This window comes from Gracilinanus agilis, chromosome 1, assembly GCF_016433145.1.
Source record: "Gracilinanus agilis isolate LMUSP501 chromosome 1, AgileGrace, whole genome shotgun sequence".
In the NCBI taxonomy this organism is placed as follows: Eukaryota; Metazoa; Chordata; class Mammalia; order Didelphimorphia; family Didelphidae; genus Gracilinanus; species Gracilinanus agilis.
This window is the reverse complement of record NC_058130.1, coordinates 766,786,884-766,799,277: the sequence shown is the minus strand read 5'-3', so window position 1 is coordinate 766,799,277 and position 12,394 is coordinate 766,786,884. Positions and strand designations below refer to the sequence as shown.

The 12,394-nt window shown below is 47.8% G+C and overlaps 1 protein-coding gene across 2 annotated transcripts; it reads right to left on the bottom strand.

The window, feature by feature from the left end:
* Positions 1-1,118: 1,118 nt before the first annotated feature.
* On the bottom strand, positions 1,119-11,474 carry PRKAB1 (protein kinase AMP-activated non-catalytic subunit beta 1). 2 transcript variants are annotated; one of them, XM_044658829.1, is made up of 7 exons: positions 11,406-11,474; positions 10,514-10,690; positions 7,245-7,408; positions 6,200-6,293; positions 5,814-5,928; positions 3,502-3,635; positions 1,119-2,433 (listed from the first exon to the last, which is right to left on the bottom strand). In XM_044658829.1, the coding sequence occupies exons 2-7, from the start codon at positions 10,679-10,681 to the stop codon at positions 2,287-2,289; spliced, it is 822 nt and encodes a 273-aa protein (XP_044514764.1). In that variant the 5' UTR covers positions 10,682-10,690; positions 11,406-11,474; the 3' UTR covers positions 1,119-2,286. The 2 variants fall into 2 exon arrangements, with proteins under 2 accessions (XP_044514764.1, XP_044514765.1); XM_044658830.1 differs by having other exon boundaries at positions 10,514-11,433.
* Positions 11,475-12,394: the final 920 nt, after the last annotated feature.

Sequence of the window (12,394 nt, the reverse complement as noted above, 5' to 3'; positions counted from 1 at the left end):
CAGTTAAGATAAAAGAAATGGTCAAACTGGGAAAGTCTTGGTCCCAAATTTCTCAGATAAGGGTTTGAAATCATAGGAGTTCCGATTCCAGCCGTCAAGATGGTGGAATAAGGGACGTTTCAAGCTTGCCCCAATCCACCTCCAAACAACCACAAAGTAGGAAAAAATGTCTCAGAACAAATCTTGGAGTCAGAACCAATAGAAGACAGACTGAAGCAGGGTTTCAACCAGAGAAAAGAGGGGAAGCAGGAAGGACCCGTCTTGTTTCACTGAGGAAAAAGGTGAGCACAGTGGAAATCCAAGCCAATAGGCAACATGTATGTACTCGTACACGCACATACATGACCAAAAGCCATCCCCCAGTAGGTAAGTGGTCCAAGGAGAGGGGCACTTCTCCAGAATTCCAAGCTATGACTAGCCATCTGAACAGATGCACAATTGCAAATCCAAATGCCAAGGTTTCGTCTCACCCCAGTTCCTTTTGTTCATTTTTACCATCTACAGCTTCCTCTACATGTTTATTTGCATGTTGTCTGCCCTATTAGATTGCAAGCCCCTTGAGGGCAGGGACTATCTTTTGCCTTTTTGTAGCCCCAGAACTTAGCAGAATGCCTGGCACAAGAGGTACTTCACTGATGTTTAGGGATGGATTTCCAGGTTAGGAAGGATGCTGAGCTCTCCGAGCTCCAGAGGAGGGTAATCAGGACGGGAAGGGACATTTGTGTCAAATAAGGTTCTGTGGCAGGAGCTCTGGGGATGTTTGTTGGGGGGCTGGGGAACATACTTAAAGGACTGGCTGTGGAGAAGGGATTAGGTTGGTCTGTTTGGCCCCAGGGCAAGAGGCCATGTAAGGTAGATGCCAGGTGAAAGCTTGCTCCGGGTGAGAGTTGTCTCCCAGCAGGCACTGGCTCAGGAGAGGGTGCCAGCCTCGGCTGGCTAATGGTTACCCAGTGTTTACGCTGCAGGGAGGACTGCAAATACTCTCATCCGCTCCTCCCTCAGAGAAGCTGAGGTTCTGGCCACCTGCCAGTGTGCGTGGATCCTGTCCTGGGTTGCTAACAAGAAGCACGGACCTCCGGCCCGCGCTCCACCCCACGGATTCAATGAGAGATGCAGCCTTTTTTATAAAAGCTTTATTTAAACCTGGTTAAGAGGTATGACAAGGTGACAGCAATTCAGTGTTTCCAAAACAATACAACAAGTGCCTGAAAACTCAGGTGCACACAATGAACACTGGAGTGAGGTAACCATGGATTGATCTTGGGGATCCAGGCCCGCCCGCTGAGAAGCCCAGAGGGGGCCCGGGAGCGCCCAGTCTTGTCGCTGATTTGCTGGTGTTTCCTGGTGAGGCAGAGCTCTCGGGTCACCCACCCTGGAAATTCTAGATTTCCTTAAAAAACAGAAGCTTTCCTAAATGGCTGGCACCTGCTGGAGCCTTCCATGATCATTTGGTTTTGAGATCTAGCCATGAAACGGGCTCAGAGGGTCACCGGTGCCCTCCATACTGATCGGATGATTTGCAACAACCCAAAACCACCACCCAAACCCAGGAGATGGCAACCCTCCGAGCGCCTGGCTGCAGCTGGGGGACGAGGCCGCTGCGCCAAGAGGTCCCTGAGGGGTCCTTTTCACATGATCCACACCCGCGTGTTGGTAATAAAAAAAAGAAAATGCCTTTATAAGCCTGCGTCGTGACTCTACTATATACACCCCCCGCCCCGCCAGCCATTCTGGGTCTGAAACCCAAGCGTGCCCCATGTGCACGAGGGAGGGGGCCAGGGCCAAAGCTGCTCCCGCCAGCGCGCCCCCAGCCAGCGGGGCAGGCCGACCACTCGGAGACATCCATGGCCCCCGCACCTCCTGTCCCATCGGAGGCCGGCTGAGGAGTCCCTTGTGAGGAAGGCCCCTTGGCTGGGCGGCTGGGCCCAGCTACCTGAGACAGAGCAGCCCGCAACTGAGGTTTGGGCTTCATTTAGTATTCTTTTTGGGGGGCTGCCTAGCGGCCGTGAGAGCACACACTTCTGAGAGGCACCTGGGGCTCCCCATGCTTTGGATTGGCTTTAGTCAATCTTCGGCTCCTGCTTTCCCTCCGTCCTTGTCGGGGTAAATGCCAGAAGGTCATACGGCCGCTCAGTGGCCACGGCGGGCTCCTCGGGAGCTGCATTGCCAGAGAGATCTTCAGGCAGGGTGAGGGCAGGGAGTGAAGGCCGGGGTGCAGGCACGAAGCTCGAGACGGGCCGCTGTCCTCGTCCAGCTCCCCGGCGGCCTCGCCTCGCCTCCCGGGCTTCATATGGGCTTGTACAGCAAGGTGGTGACGTACTTCTTCTTGTAGCGGTGGGTGGCGCTGAGCACCATCACGCCGTCCTTGATGGAGAGCGCATACAGGTGGTTCAGCATGACGTGGTTGGGCTCGGGGAGCAAAGCCGGGTCACACTGTGAGAAGGCAAAGGGGAAAGCTGGTCAGACCATGGCGGAGAGTTCTGCTGGGAATGGGGCGCCCTGCCACCCCACCAGAGACCAGGGGGGCGTCTGAGGGAAAGGAAAGGCTGGGGGGAGGGAGAGGCAGAGCATATGCTGGAAACGCCTCTTCTTTCAAAGACCTCTTCTATGCCACGTCTCTCCTTCAGGAGGGCAGCCTTGGAATGTGGACGGGGCGACTCGTCCTGTGAGCCCGTGCAGGGGTCTGAAGATCAACAGGGCCACAAAATTCCTGGCCTCTCCTAAGGACTCTGGAAGAACGTGTGCCAAAGGGGACTCTGGCACAGCATCTACCCGGCTGTGCTTCATGGCCAGGATCAACTTTGCATCAACCAATCCCCCCACTGTTGGCCTCCCCTCTGAAGTCGAAGCAGTTTTAGATTCCAAGGGAAGGTCCAAAGCAAAAGGAAACAAGCTGCTCCTCACTACCGGGGTGGAGGGACAGCTCTGGTGGATGTTAGTCTTTGTGGAATCTGGACAAAAGACAACAAACCCTGGGTTTTTCCTAATCTAGAAAAGGCTGTGCCGAATGCCCAGGCTACTTCTGGAAGCTTCAGAGAATAGGCACATTTCACAGGCCAGGCTGAGCTAGAATTAAACTAGTAACTCTTCTTCCTTTGCCAGTTGAAGAGTCGCCCCAAATGATATCCAAGGTCCCTTAAATCTTGGCATGCTGGGATACGAGTTTGTCTTTTTGGGCGAGAGCTGGTGGTGGGCAAAGTGTCTCCTGATACTATGACCCTTCTGGAACCAGGGCTGTGAGGGACAACATCTGAAGGACACAACAGCCAGGCCATTTCTATTCTGTTAAGGGTATGAAAGAACTTGGCTGGAGAACAGAAAAGAGTTATTTTGCAAAATGGAAAAAAGTAAAGATCAGATTCAAGGAAAAAAAGTAGAACATCCCATAGCCAATAGCTAAGTGCCCCATGGCCACTGGGGCAGCTCTGTCCACCTGCTTCTTGGCTGGCAAAGCTCTAAAGAGGAAGGCCAGAGACTGGAAAACCTCGATTTGGTACTCACTGAGATCCCAGTGTCCTTATTCAGGATGACCTGGAGCAGGTGCGGGGGAAGGATGGGTGGAGTTTTGAAACGTTCCTCTGGCTTACAAACATAGGGCTCCTGATGGTAGGGTCCTGGTGGTGAACTCGAAAGCTCTGCCAGGAAGATGATGAGAAAAATAAATGTATTTGAGAAAAATTCATGTGATTTATAGATTCACTGGGTGCTTTGGGTTTCCCCTCATTTTCTCTATACCACAGAGATACAAGGAACCAAGGTTCTCAGAGAAGATGAGAAAGTCCTTTAATTACTGGTTAAGGGATTGGCACATATTTTGGAAGTGGCCACAGAGGCCCCAACATCAGAGCATGGAAAGAATTGGAGTGAGAGCCCACCAGTCACCACCCTTCACTGAGGATCATGGCCTGGGCTTCTTCCAGGGAGTGCTAGTAAACACTCAAAGAATAACTGATCATGCTGGGGGAGATTTGGGCAGACAAGGAAGAAAACTCCAAGCCAAAGGTGCCGGCTGTGGCACCAATGTGGCTACTGTCAGTGCATTTTAAAACTTTGTGGAAAGCTTCTCATCAGATGCCCATAGCTTGGCCTTCCATGAAGGGCTCTAATACCGTGAAGGTGCCTCACTGACACGGGATGGCGCTGTGGCCTCATCACCACCATCTTTGTGGCTTTAGCTCAGGAAGCTATGCATGACTGGGTGAAAATTCCGCATGCTGGTTACTCAGCTCTCAGGCTGATGTTTGATGTCTTCAAATGCTAGCAGGGCACCAATCCCCAGGAGGCTCATTTCCTTAGGAGCGAGCCTATATTCAAATAACCTGATCACAGCCAGGAGATGCTAAAAAGACATTAGTGCAGAAGACAGAGAAGCATAGAGGAGTGGCCAGAACTCAAGACTTGTGGAGCACTGGTTACGGTTTTCTTCCAGAAGGCAACCAACATTGAGATTATCTCACTGCAGGTAAGGGCTTTTACTAGGAAGGAGAGGGGGCAGATTTAGGGGATCCCCCTTCACAGATCTCAAAGCAGCTAGGTTGTTATTTGCATAAATCAGAAAGAAAAAGCAGCTGTTTCTCTTACAGTCATAAATGCCTTCCTACCTGGATAGTTGCTATTTTTCAGGTTTTCAAATCCTGTTTGAAATCATTCTAATCAGCTACATAATAGAGTTGTTCTTTCTCTCACCAGAGGCCACTGCAATTTTCAAATTCAATGAAAATAACAGGAGACCCTGATGAGAGACCCTGATGACTATGATTCATCCAGTGCCTGAGAGTTAACAGGAGACAAAATCACTCCTAAGGAGAATAGTTGCTGGAAAAAGCTGGCTCAGTAAGAGCCCCCAGTAATTGGTTAAAACAGAGAGGGGAGAGGCCATGTGCGTAAAGGCTCAATTACAAATACACCTCCAACCCTGAACTATGGGGCTCTATTTGTGTTACTAGGTAATTTGCTTCCCACGAAGAGTCTGAGAATGCCGCCACACACAAGCAGTTTCTGTGCAAACAATCTCTTAACTCTTCCACTCAAGGACTGACCCCGCCAGATGAGTCAAGGCCTTATCTGACCCACATGGGTGATGGTGTCACACGTTCAGTCGAGAACAGTTACACTTCCTGGGACAGGCCCCCACTAATCCCTCATAGAAACTCTGACAAGGACAGCTTGTGTGGGTAGCCTGGCTTCCCCCATGAGCTGGAAACTGGAATCCTCCAGTTGCCCTGAGACGTACACCTGGCACAGGAAGCAGTCACAGCCGGTTTTCCAGGCCACCTACCCTGGTCATCCACCCCCTGATGAGGAGCTGGTCTGAAGGTCTGTCTTTTCAATTCCGTCCCTAGTTTGAAACTGACCACTGCTACCAGGTCTTAGAGTCTGCTTTTATTAGGATAGGTCTCTGGGGAATAGTCACAAAAGAAGTGAAATATCAGAGTGGTTCAGGAGTAACACTAGTTTTGGAGTCAAAGAAAAAAGGTTCAAATAATTGGTTTCTGAGCTCAATGCTCCCATGCCTTTCAGGAAGCCATTTCATTTTCCTGGGCCTGTTTCCTTGTTGGTGCAGGAAGGGTTGGGCCTAGAGATTGGTCCCCAAGCCAGCTCTTCCCAGCTCTAAATCCTATGATAGTGAATAATCATCAATCAAACCAGAGAGAATTTCAGCAAGGGGCCACATCCATTCCTTGTGTGCTAAATGTTCCCTAAATGTGGGGCACAAAGGAAGTCCAGGAACACACCAGTTAAGCTTTGGCTGCAATGCTGTATAGCCACACTCCCACCTCCATGTACCGTATAGAAAAAAACTGGGTTTCTACCTGAAACATCGGAGCACTTTTGGGAATCCACCATTAAAGCATCAAACACTTCAAAGTCAGTCTTCTTCACCTGAATGACATTGTTGACTGTGCCAAGCTGGCTGGTCACTACTGGCTGGAAGAGGTAGACAGGTAGAAATCACAACGTGGAAGGTCTTCTGCTTTAGGAAACATGGAACCACTAATTTACAGTCCTGATCTTATTGGCTACACCAGTGGCTAGTCTTAATCAATGAATAGGGTCAATCAATACCATCACCAAGCTCAGCCAAGGGGAGTCTTTAATTGCCTTGGCAGAGGCAGACCAGGGGCCTTTGTGTGCAGCCACTTAGAAGGAAAGGTTTGTTATTCCGAGTGTTACCATCTAGAAAAAAAGGAAGCTGTACCTCAGAGGGGTCGTAGGTCCACTGACCATCCACGTAGAACTTGTACTGATGCTCTCCTTCTGGCAAATCCAGGATTGCTACAAAGTTGTTGTGGCTGTAATGCAAAAGGAAGCGGATCATTTGGATTGGATCACTGTCTCACCCCCCACCCCCTCCCAACTCCTCCTTTAAAAAAAAAAAAAAAATCAATCCTTTCAGTGGCTTCCCATAGCCATCCAAAGAAAAGAAATGAAGAAAACTTGGCTGTAACAGCAGGGATGGTATTTTCAGACAACTAAAGACAATTCAGCAGTTCAATGTTCTAAACACAGACCTGAGCTACAGGACCCAACAGAAGAGTAGAAGCACCAGAGAAAATTCCTAACAAACTGCCTTCCCTCATATTTTTACATTTCACGTGGATTGCCAGATGCTGCCACAAACCAGAATCTGTTTCCTGCATCTGTTTTAAATGCATCAAGAATGTATAGTGCTGCAAAGGGCTGTGCTCCTGCTGGAGAACTGGCCTTGTCAGGATGACTGGGACGGGGTGGGACCAGTTTGGTTTGGAGAGGAAGCAGCACACCAAGAGTGGTTTGCCTTCTCTTTTGGGAAGGTGGCATGGGACCACTTACATCATGGGTCTGCCTGGGCTGACCATTGTTTTTCCATCCGGCCGTCATGGAAGCTGTGGTTCTCATTAGGGAATATTTTTTATATACAACTGAAGTTGTAATCTAGTGGATCCAGGCCCCAGAAAGGCCTTCCGGATCCCTGCCAATGACCACTCTTAACGAGATGCTTTTTCCCCCCTTTTCTAGGAGCAGTCTTAGTCGAAGACTCTATGTTCCTATGTCCAAGTGAAAGATGTTAGGACTGTTTAGGGAATGGGAAGTCTTGGTTATTCCTATGGAAAGTTGGCTGGACCCCAGAAATTTGGGTGTGACGTTCTGAATTGCCATACAAGCTATTTCCTGTTTGATATCTCTAGCCAAAGTTGTCATTTACAGAGTTCCATCAAAAAGACAAGGAAGTGAACTTTAAATATAAAAACTGCCACACATACCTTCTTGTGAGGGGAAGTTTAGTCCAGTTATTGAAGGATCCAGATAAGTAAACCTCTTTTCCTCCCCCTGTCCAGCGAAACACAGTTGGACGAGCCTGGGTGGGAGCTCTGTCATTCACTTCCAGATCATGCTGCCACGCTAGGAATTCTTCCTTTTCCGGAGCCTATAAGCATAGAGATTTAGAGGTCACTAGGTCCCCTAACAAAAGCAATAGCATTAAGCAATGAGAATTGTTCTAATTTTCCTAAATGAAAATGCTTGGTTTGGAGAGACCAATCCCAAGATTAGTTTAATTTTTAACAATTTATTATCCTAAGTGAGATTTATGGGACACAAATTTATAAGTTACTACCCTAGAGCCATCAACTCATTAAAAATATTGGTTATCCAGTACACTAAGAAATGTAAGGTAAAAAGTTCAGAAAACTTGTGAGTTACCCAGGGTAGATACGAGTAAAAAAAACCCCAAACTGTCGCTCTCTTAAAGAATATTCATTTAATATTTTAACCAAGTAACCAGCAACCTCTTTGACACCTTTTATCCCAGACTGGCAGGAGACCAAAGAAGTCTGAAAGAGCAGAAATTTCAGGTTGAGGATGTGCTTAGAGAACTCCCAAAGAAATGAGTTATTAGTCACTGCTAAATGTAAAGGTAACTTTGGGTTAACAGCCAATAGAATTCTTCAGCTTCTAAGTAAGATCTAGGACCATCTAAAAAAAAAGTAAAACAAACATCACTCCTTTATACTGAGTAACTGCTAAATTAGTTTTGTATTACTACTAAGTGGGCAATTAGATGGCAGGCAGTGAACAAAGCACCAAACCTGGAGTCGGGAAGACTTGAGTTCACATTTACCCTCACATTTCTTAATTTCTGTGACCTAGGCAAATCACTTAACCCTGTTTGCCTCAGTTTCCTCATCTGGCAAAGAAAATGGCAAACCATTCTGATATCTTTGCCATGAATACCCAAATGGGGTCACAAATAGTCAAACACTACTGAAATGACCGAATAACCAAAAAGGCATAATTTTGTTCAATTTAAAAACCAAAACCAAAACATTTCCACATTTCTTTTCCCTACTTAAATATTTAAGATATTTAGATGTTGCTTTTAAATGGCTTATCCTTCCCTTCCTCTAGTCAGGAAGGACTTCCACTGGAATAAGAATGAACTTAACACACTCCATGGGGTCAAAAGTCAGGTGTATAATCAGAAATTCAGAGCCACAAAGACTGGGGCTCTAATCTTGCCTTTATGTTATTAGAAGTGTGACCATGGGCAAGAGATGAATTTCTTTAGGTTCAGTTTCCTAATATGCAAAATGGAGACCACAATGAGCCATTTGGCACTCTGAAAACTTTCAAAGAGCTACATAAATGTCAAGTTCAAAATGAATAGATTTGATTCTTTAATAAGCAAACACCAAGCTAGGGAATGTGGAAATGAAGCTATTACCCAACCCAATAATCAAGAAAAGTACATGGTGAGGTAGGAAAGAATCCCTTAAATCAGTGATGGGCAAACTTTTTAAAGAGGGGGTTCAAAGGAAAGGAAATGCTCATCTGTCAGTCTGTTTCTAAGGCGACTCTTTCGAAGTTTCATTGTACTGTATCCTAATCATTGTATTTGTCAAATTAGGAATGATGTCACACAGGCTGATAGAACATTTCAGGGGGCTGCAGTTTGCCCATCACTGCCCTAAATCCTGAGAGCTCCTACCCAAGAATGAACAGCTCTCAAGAGTGCTTGCCTTACAATAACCCTAAGAGGCAGGTAGCACAGGTATTTTCTATAATTGACAGGAGGTTCCAGTTCAGTGACAGACCCCTAGAATCACTCCCCTGGCCAATGGAAAGCTGGGCCTAGAACCTGAACTGCTTTCTCTTACCCCTACATGGCCTCTTCCCAATAGGTGTAATGAATAATTAGGGCACTTGAAGGGCAGAGAGGTAATTAGATGCTAACCAAGTAAATATATTTTAATACTAAAATTGTCCTCTTTCCCATGCTCCCTTTCTCCTAAGCTGTTAACACACTGTAGAATGACAGCTGCTAGTTTCTTAGGCTAGACTGTGTTTAGTATCAGTTGCCAAAGCTACAGAATGTCACCATCACCTTGAAGATGTCACAGTGGAGGAAAATTGGACGTGGCAGAGTTGGCAGGAAATGACTTTGAATAAGGAATAAAGGGGCACCTTGACTAGTCTTTAAAAGAGCGAGGAGCTTAGAACTCTAAATGGAAAAAAATATTGTATGTGGAGAAAGATGACTTCACTCCCATTTGCCTTTCCAAAAAAGAAAATTAATTTTTCTTGGTTCTGTTTTATAGAAAAAAAGTTTTTCTCTAAATTTGATTTTATTCTGAACTAAAACAACAAACAGAATGAGCATATGCACACATATGTGGGAGAATATAAAAGGAGGATTGATGAAATTGAAAGTCTCAATTATGTACTGCTTGATTTTCTTTTAAGTACAGAACAAAATCAATCTGGTAGCTTTGAAGTTATCTTCCTTGTTCTGGCCTTTTTTTGTTCTTTTTTTCTCTGATTAATAGAAAAAATACTTCAATGACTCTCTTTTCTTTCTTTTAATAATAATAAGGTTTTCAAGTAGAGATCAGGCACCACAGAAAGCTTTGATGGTCCCTCACTAGGCTAATAAATAATATGACCTCTACGTAAGTCAATAATGGAACCTGTTTGCAAAGAGAAGTCACTGAGTTGTGAAATTATAAAGTAGCAGACTGGGGCAGCTAGGTGGCTCAGGGGATTGAGAGCCAGGCTTAGGGGCAAGTCTTGGGTTCAAATCTAACCTGACACTTCCCAGCTGTTGGGCAAGTCATTTAACCCCTGTTGCCTAGTCCATAAACTCTTCTGCCTTAGAACCAAAACACAGTATTGATTCTAAGATGGAAGGTAAGAGTTAAAAAAAAGTTAAAAGAAAAAAAAAAAAGCACAAACTGACTTAAAAACTGCTAGCTTTTTCACTTTAATTAAGCAAGACTTTGAAAATCTGTCCCAGAGCTGTCTAGTAGCCTTTGTGATATTAAATGTTCCTACTCCCTTGGGCTGATTTTTTTACTCTCAGTAATTACATATTTCTCCTTTAATTGCTAAGAGCGCCTGTGCACCTTTCATTTCGAGAACTGTCCAGCTTAATGGAGACACATGTCTCCAGAGAGATCTCTTGTCCCAGGGAAACTTCCTGCAGTAGCCCTCAAGGGAGGTAAGGATGAGGGGAAAAGAGCCACACAGGTTGTACCTTGATCTCTTCAGAGTGGAAGAGGTCAGCATCCTCTGGGCTGTCCATCAGGATCTTGGGCCTGTCCCCATCCTTGGTCGTGATGGCTCCCCCGGAACTGTCCCTCCGGGCTGTCTTGTGGCCTCCCTGGCGCTCCATCCCAGCCCGCTCGCTGCTTGTGTTCCCCATGTTGGGAGTCTGGGGGGACACAGCGAGGACCGGATGGGGGAAGGGAAGGAGGGGGAGGGAAGACCCGGCACACTAGGCTGAGAAGGAAGGGAGAGAGAGGCAGCCACCACTAGCCTGTGAGGGAAGGCCATCTAGCACCCAAGGAGAGTAGGAAGCGCCTCTAGGAACGCACATTCAGGCAGGCTCCCACTCCGGAGGACCCCAGTCCGGAACACACACTCAGGACAAGGACACACATAGGGGCAGGGACGCGGACACGGAAGGGGCACCAGGTCGCAGTGGAGGGTCCGAACTAAGCACACACCCGCTGGAACCTGACCAATACTGACCTGACACGGCAGGAAGGGGATGGGGGGCCTTGACACTGACAGATCCTGCGTGGGGGAGGGGTACTCTGCTGCACTCCCCCTCCCCACATGCCGCACACACTTGGTGGGGGCTCTGATATCGACGAGGGACCAAGACGGGGGAGGGGGCACCGACGGACATGGGTGACAGTAAGGGAACAGTAGGCCGTGGAAGGAGGTTGGTGTCCTGAGCCTCACATGCGTGTCACACATGCAGACTCCTCACACAGACACGCACGAACAAATACACGCGCACACGCAGGGACCCGAGCTGGGGGCACATATACGGCGGCACCTGGACACGTCATAGAAAGGGAACGCACGCGCGGGGAGGGGAAAAGGGAAGGGGAAGGACCCCGCCGCCTCAGGCTCTTTACCTGCTGCTGCTGCCGCCGCCGCCGCCACTACCGCCCCTAGAACCGAAAAAGCCCCCGCCAGGCTACGAGGCGACGTCTCCTTCCCGTTGAGCAATTTCCGCTTCCGGTCTCTTGACGAGTCCTCCAAGCCACGGAGAGCGATAGAGGCGGAGCGCTCACAATGCCTAGTGAGCCACCACTTCCGTTTCCGGCGGTTGCGGCGACCCTGAGGCTGTATCAGGGAGAAGTGTGCCAAGCAAGATACCATTTCCGCTTCCGATCTAGGGTGCTGGAGGGGAGGGGCAAGAAGGGGCATGACTAAGGGCGGGGATCTCTTGGCAGGCTGGCGCTCCAGAAGTCCCAGAGCGAGCCTTTGAGCCTGGGCAGATACACGCTCGGGGCGGCTTTTATCCCAGACGTATCTCACGTTTCTAGAGCCTTTCAAAGCACCGTTAGGTGGCGCTGTGCGAAGAACTCTGGAGTAAGCATTAGTTTAAGTTCGAATCCGACCTCAGACCTTGACCAGCAGTGTGACCCTGGGCAAATTATTTAACCTCTCGGAGCCTCAGTTTACCCACCTGTGAAAATGTCTTTCTTCTAGGATTGTTGGGAGGATCAAAATTTGATAATAGCAAACTTTAAATCGTCATGTAAATGCTACCCATGTTGCAGAGAAGGCTACAAAATATTTCACAACTGATATCCACTTTGTAGCTCTTCCCCTCCCCTTCCCTCCCGCCTCCCCTCCCCTTCTGTCCCTTCCCCTCTCCTCTCCTTTCCATCTTAAAATTAATACAAGTATTGGTCATAAGGCAGAAAAGCAGGAAGGACTTGGCAAGGGGGTTTATGTGGCTTGCCCAGTCACATAGCTAGGAAGTATCTGAGGTCAAATTTGAACTCAGGTCCTCCTGACTCCAGACCTCTATCCATGGAGCTACCTAGCTGCCTCTGGATCTTTTTCTAGATGAAAACTTATGCTGTGTCTCCTCTGCAAAAAATGAAAATATTGG

What these genes read in the sequence shown, in the direction of transcription:
- PRKAB1 (XM_044658829.1), bottom strand. Translation starts at nt 10,681, where the DNA reads ATGGGGAACACAAGCAGCGAGCGGGCTGGGATGGAGCGCCAGGGAGGC. An exon ending in AAACTTCCCCTCACAAGAAG is followed by an intron (nt 6,294 to 7,244) that starts GTATGTGTGGCA and finishes TTTGCATTACAG; the next exon opens with CCACAACAACTTTGTAGCAA. An exon ending in GGACCTACGACCCCTCTGAG is followed by an intron (nt 5,929 to 6,199) that starts GTACAGCTTCCT and finishes TACCTCTTCCAG; the next exon opens with CCAGTAGTGACCAGCCAGCT.